A 6,660-nucleotide genomic window follows, 5' to 3' on the forward strand; every position below is an offset into this window, starting at 1 on the left:
ACGAAAAAAGACAAAAAGGAAAAAAAAAAAAAAAAGATGACCGGTAAGGGGATCTTAACCCTTGTCTTGGTGTTGTCAGCACCACACTCACCCAGTGAGCAACTGGCCATCCCTATATGGGATCCGAACCCATGGCCTTGGTGTTTTCAGCACCACACTCTCCCGAGTGAGCCATGGGCCGGCCCCGCAATTGCTAGATTTTCTACCAAGCCAATTGCAGTAGACAGTTCATCATATTTCCAAAAAACAGTACTAGATGAAGAGTTCTATTCTATGCAATCATGTCTTTAAAGATCAGGCATAAAGTTCATTATTCTTAATGGCCTCTATCCAATCTATGAAAGATACGCATCCTTCTTATCATAAAGCAAGAAATTCCTTTTAAAAAATCATAACATTTGCCAGGACAGCTCCACCATGTTACTTAATCAAAGTGCTTCCATACATTTATTTCTTTTCTCCCAAAACTAGAAATCCCATAATATTTTCTTCTAAAATGTCATTCATAGGCTCACTTTTTGTGGATTCCACACATGAGACAGTGAAAATAGAAACAAATACAGCCATTCTCTTTGTTCTGTACTTGGTTTATTTTCTAACTCTTGCTTGCCTACCACTTATATGGAATACTCTTTAGGAACCCACAGTCTGTATCCTTAACAGTGTCAATTATATGTTTCTGAACTCAGAGAAACTATAGCATGGCACAAGTTTATCTGAATAATTCTACACATAATTTGCTAATACTGGCTGTCAACCTAAGCAGGTTAATTGTCAGAAGAAAAGATGCAGCTCTGAACTCCTGCTCAAATACTAATAGTCAGTACAAAAGGATGCTAAATCCAAACAGAATCCTGTTCTTCAAAACTAGGCAACAGACTGGGAGGAAATATTGCAAATCATGTATCTGGTAAAGGACTTGTATCCAGAATATATAAAGAACTCTTACAACTCAATAGGTAAGAGACAAACAACTCAATTAAAAAATGGGCCAAAGATATGAACAGACACTTCACAAACAAAATTTACAGAGGGGAATTGAGCATATAAAAGAAACGCAACATTAGTCACTGGAGAAATGCAAATCGAACCACAGTGAGGTACACTATACACCTACTTAGAATGGCTGCAATCAAAAACATAGACAATAGGGGGCCAGCCTGTGGCTCACTCGGGAGAGTGCGGTGCTGATAACACCAAGGCCACGGGTTCGGATCCCATATAGGGATGGCCAGTGCGCTCACTGGCTGAGCACGGTGCGGGCGACACCAAGCCAAGAGTTACAATCCCCTTACCGGTCAAAAAAAAAAAAAAAAGACAAAAACATAGACAATAGGGGGCCAGCCTGTGGCTCACTCGGGAGAGTGCGGTGCTGATAACACCAAGGCCACGGGTTCGGATCCCATATAGGGATGGCCAGTGCGCTCACTGGCTGAGCACGGTGCGGGCGACACCAAGCCAAGAGTTACAATCCCCTTACCGGTCACAAAAAAAAAAAAAAAAGACAAAAACATAGACAATAACAAATGCTGGCGATGTGGAAAAATAGGAATCTTCATACACTGCTGGTAGAAATATAAAATGGTACACCCAGTTTAGACAATAATTTAAAAGTTACACACAAATTTACCATATAACCCAGCAGTTCCACTCCTAGGTACCTACCTAAGACAAATTAAAATATAAGGGTACTTCAAAAAGTTCATGGAAAAATAGAATTAAAAGGTTTTTAATTACCATCATATATGTCCACACAAGTACTTACCGTGACATGTGTCCACACAAGGACTTCCATGTGAGAATGTTCACAGCAGTATTACCGATAATAGTCAAAAATCAGAAACAATTAAAATGTTTATCAACTACTGAATGAATATGCAAAATGTGTGTTATGTATTAAATTGTGTCCCCCCCAAACGTTTAGCGTGTTGGAGCTTTGGACCCCGCTGTGACAGTGTTAAGGAAATCCTACTATGGTAACTGAAAGGTGGGGCCTTCAAGAGGTGATTAAGTGGATGGTTTAATGGTGGGCATGGTTCTGAGGACTTTAAAAGGACAGAGTATGAGGATCCCTCTCTGCTTCCACCATCTCACAATGTGATACCCTGGGTTGCTGAAGCCACCACCAAAGAAGACCCTCACCAGATGTGTTCCTTGGACTTTGGACTTGCCAGCCTCACAAACTGTAAGCAATAATATTGTTTCTTCATAAATTACCCAGTTCCAGGTATTTTGTTATAAGAAACAGAAACAGACTAATACAATATGGTATATTCATGTAATGTAATACTATTCTTCAATAAATGAAACAAAGTACGGATACATGCTACAACATGGATGAACCTTAAAAACATTATGCTAAATTTAAAAAGCCAGATACAAAAGATCACACATTGTATGATTCAAATTACATGAAATGTCCAGAAAAGATAAATCTATAGAAGACAGAATATAAATTATTCGTTATCTGGGGCTAGAGTGGGACTATGGAATGACTGCAAATAGGTACAAGGGATCTTTTCGGGGTGATGGAAATGTTTTAAAGTTTGAATGTGGTGATGGCTGCATAACTTGGTAAATTGAACTAAAAGATAATTAAATTGTACTTGTAAAATGGGTGCATTTCATTGTATATAAGTTTTACCTCAATAGGTTGTTTTAAAGAAACTTTTTTTAAGCCTAAGCAAAAAAATTACTTTTTTAAATCCACAAAAGATTGGACCATTTTAAGACAAAAATTAGATCTGATTTTGTCCATTACAGGAAAATCTACATGCTCTGGATGTCAGATGAGCAAATAAAAAAGTTGACATTCTGCTAGTAAAGGTGAGAAACCTGTCAAATATTCTCTACAGACTCATCTTGCCCTACGAAGGTGCCTACAAGTAAAACAGGACTATTCTCGGGGGTCTGGGAGTGGGGGTGGAGTTGTTAAAAATACTTTAAGCATATAAACAAGTGACAGATGGAAACTCCACAGAATTCCATGGCACGGAAATTGGTGCTTCTTAAACTATCTGTAGTAAAAGATCAGTTTTTCCCTAAAAATCTGTTATAAGCTAACACTTTTTTTTAAATACAATAAAAAATATTGTGAAGATGTCAAACTGCTGTAAAGTTTGTTTCTAAATGCTCACTCTCAATTCAATTTCGTTCTTTATCTTGTTGCAGACTAGCAACACTTTGCAGACCACCACAATCTGTGGACCGTACTTGAAGCAGCACAGGTACAAAGCATAGAAAAGATGACTAAAAGCAGGTATTATCCAGTCTTCAAACTCTCCCATTCACTTAACAGGTATTTATTAGCATCCATGTGCTAGATATACTTCAGGATTGATCCTGTGAAATGTCTGATTCTAAGCACGTTTCTGTACCACTCTACCATCAGTTAGAGGTCATGTATACCCAGGTAGCTGAAAGAGGTGGCCTGCTAAATGGGTTTACTTTTACTTGACCATATATATTTTGGATAACAATTTTAGCTTTGACATAACTTGTTTAAACCTTCCAGTAGTATTTTAGCATCAACTCCTTAATGCTCCCATAGCATAATCCTGAATTCATCCATTCAATAGAATAATTACATAATGTTTAAACAAACAATTATGTATTGATAGCCTAGTACTACTGTGGATGCAGTATACAGTATACAGAACAAAATAAACAAGTATACAGTCGAGAACAAAATAGACACTTCCCAACCCCAAATCTTGACCTCAAAGAGTTTACATTCCAGTGGGAGGCAGTAAACAAAATAAATACGTAAAATATATTTTAGGTGTATTTTAGATTGTGATAACTACTACGGAAATAAATGAAGCAGGATGTGCAAGAATGAGGTAAGGGAGTGCGGGTGGACAGCAGCCTTTGTAACTTTAAATAGGGTAGCCAGAGAGGGCCTCACCGAGAAGATAATATTTAGTAGGTGACCAAGACACCCAAGCAGATAATGGGGGCAAGAGTGTTCCAGAAAAAAATACAAAATCCCTAAGGCAGGTGTACGCTCCAGGAAACAGCAAGAAGTGTGGCAGCACTTACTCTTTTCATACGTCTGTAATTGCAATACCAAGTTACTCCAAAACTTCCCATTAGACTCTCAGTGTTTGAGGGCAGAAATCAAATTTTATTCATTTTTGTATCCCTCGCTCTCACTTGTTAAGTGATGAAATTGTCTAAGCTACAGCCTGTACTACCCCTTCCCTAAAATCTACCCTCCCTATAAACTAGCTCCTGTTTGTTGTATGACTGCAAAGACATTGCTGCCTACCCAATTAGAAATAGCCATTATTCCAGACACTTCTTCCTTCTACACTCAGATACCCAGTCAGTGACTCAATTCTGTCAATTTTTGTTCACATCTTTATAGTGGCCCCAACTGGTCTCCTTTGCTGCAGCCTTTCCTCCCAAACAGATACTTCAAATAAAAAGGACAATTTGCCTTCACTTTCGGATATACTAATTTTAACTTCTTGCCTCATTTTATATGTAGCCTGTATGTTTATAAAATTTAAGCCAATCATTACATATTTCCATTGAACTTTGACACTGGCAGTTTTTATATCAATTTTAGGACTACTCTGAATCATGAAGTTCAAAGGTTAGTACTGAGGTCCAATAATAGATTTGCTTGTGCCTATTACCCTCATTCAGATGTTTCTAGAAATTCCAGCTAAACGGATTGCATATTCAATTTTCCTTTGTAATTTCAATCGGACATGGTATTTATTCTTCACTTTCCATTGTGAGGTCTCCCGCCCAGCTTCGACAGCTGCTGGGTTCCACCACGTCCCAGGTGACAGGTGGCTTTATATCTCAGGACAGGCAGTTTTACTTAACATACATAGGTACTCACTGTCTAACAGGCTACATTTTGGAAGGGTATGTTCTCCAGTAACCAAGGAAATCTTCTAATGTGTCCAATTCACTTACAGAATTACTCTATCAGTGCATCATATATAAAGCATCTTAAGCATTATGTAGTGGAGGAGACAGGATTTGGAATTTTAAAAATCCCAGATTTCAGTGGTATTGTTTTATGACCCTGGGTAATCTGTTTAACCTGAGCTTCGGTTTCCTCATTTTGTAAAATGAGAATGATTATATTCTCACCGGGTAGTTGCAAGAGCAAATGAAATCATGTGAAAGTGCCAAACAAATAGTAGATGTTTCACATGGCAAAATGGCCCAGAACATGGTTGTTTCCAGGGCTTATTGATACTACAGGCAATTCCAAGTCAGTAAAACGGGGTAAAGAATATCTACACATCTAAATTATCTTAATGGTCAGATAAAAACAAACAACTATTATGGTGAGCGGATTAGATCTTCCAAGTATCAATCCTGTATTCTTTCTAGAGGACATTGGGGAGGAGACGGATGTTACTCACACCTGGTTCCACACTCGGTGAAACCTTAAACAATAACTTGCTTTAACCCAAGAATAATTAATGGCGACAGTTTCCAAAAATAACATTTTAGTAGGTAGTTACGTTTAGCAAAATGTGCAAGACACTAAGCGATATTTTATATATGTAGATAAATCTTTTAATTTTAAAAATACTCCTGAAACTTTGCGAGGAAATCAGAAAGGGAAAGAAATCGGACTCAGGCTTATCAAGAAAACCTGTTTTCTCGTGTACCCTGAGGCTATACATTATACACAGGAAAAGGAGGAGGGACCCAAGGAGGGAGTCTCCCTACTAGCTCCCGAGCGTGGTCTATTAATTCACATTTTGCTCTCTTCTGTTCACATCCTGCGCGGACTCCACCCAAAGCAACCGAGCGAGGGGGTGGGTGGGACTCACAGCCTGGCAAATAACAGTCCCAGAAACCGAAACGAAATCGAGGTGGAATTGTGAAGACACGGCTCACCAGGAAGAGGAGTGGAGAAGGAGCGCGAGAGGGGACCCTTCTTTTAGCAGAGAGGCATCCCTTCCCTCGCTCCGTCCTGGGGCACCCCCTCCCCTCCTACACATGGAGGAAGACACACACACAGAGCAAGGCCACTCGTCCCTGGAACGTGGGCGGAGAGCACACAAGTACTCCTCAGAGAATTTAAAAGAGAGATCGAGGGGTGGCAACCTGGGAGGGGCGGAGGGAAGGAGACTGCAAAGCGATGGAAGGAACTAAGTAGGTGGCCTGCTAGGGCCGGCGCCCCAGGAAAGAAGGGGGACCTGTTGAATGGAGCTGGCCCAGTGCAGGCAGAGGAGAAGCAGGGCGAGGAGCCTCAGGGAGCGGACCGTCGCCTGCAGAGCAGCCCCAGTGTCTGCGGGGCCCCGCCCTGGGCAGCCCGGGCTGCAGACCCCGTGGTGGCAGACGCCGTCAGAAACGAGGGGAGGCGGCCGGCGGCGGCCGGTCTGGCCCGCTCCCGCTGCCAGTCACTCACATCTGATACTCGTCTATCGCCTCCACCAGCTGGCCCCAGGAGTCGAAGTCGGCGCCTCTCCTGAAACTGGCGCCCCAGCGCTGCAGCAGACTCCGGGTCACCTCCGACATGGCCGGTCCCCGCCCCGTCCCCTCCCGCCCCTGACCCAGCGAGGCCGAGCTCTAGGGCGCCATCCTCCCCGGGCCTGGCCCCGACATTAACAGGGCCAGGAGGAACCGCTACGGCCACAGCCGCCACCCGCCGAGGAGCCGCCCAAGCCCATTTGCCGCCAC

At 41.9% G+C, this 6,660-nt stretch overlaps 1 protein-coding gene across 1 annotated transcript in view; it reads right to left on the reverse strand.

Annotated features, from left to right (window-relative positions):
* Positions 1–6,660, reverse strand: part of AIDA (axin interactor, dorsalization associated) — a 22,070-nt gene extending 15,410 nt beyond the window's left edge. Inside the window, exon 1 of the mRNA XM_008590281.1 lies at positions 6,389–6,660. Coding sequence (XP_008588503.1) covers positions 6,389–6,498 — 110 coding nt within the window. The 5' untranslated portion in view covers positions 6,499–6,660. The remainder of the gene's footprint in view (positions 1–6,388) is intronic.

Source organism: Galeopterus variegatus, unplaced genomic scaffold (genome assembly GCF_000696425.1).
Source record: "Galeopterus variegatus unplaced genomic scaffold, G_variegatus-3.0.2 Scaffold5962, whole genome shotgun sequence".
Taxonomy (NCBI): Eukaryota; Metazoa; Chordata; class Mammalia; order Dermoptera; family Cynocephalidae; genus Galeopterus; species Galeopterus variegatus.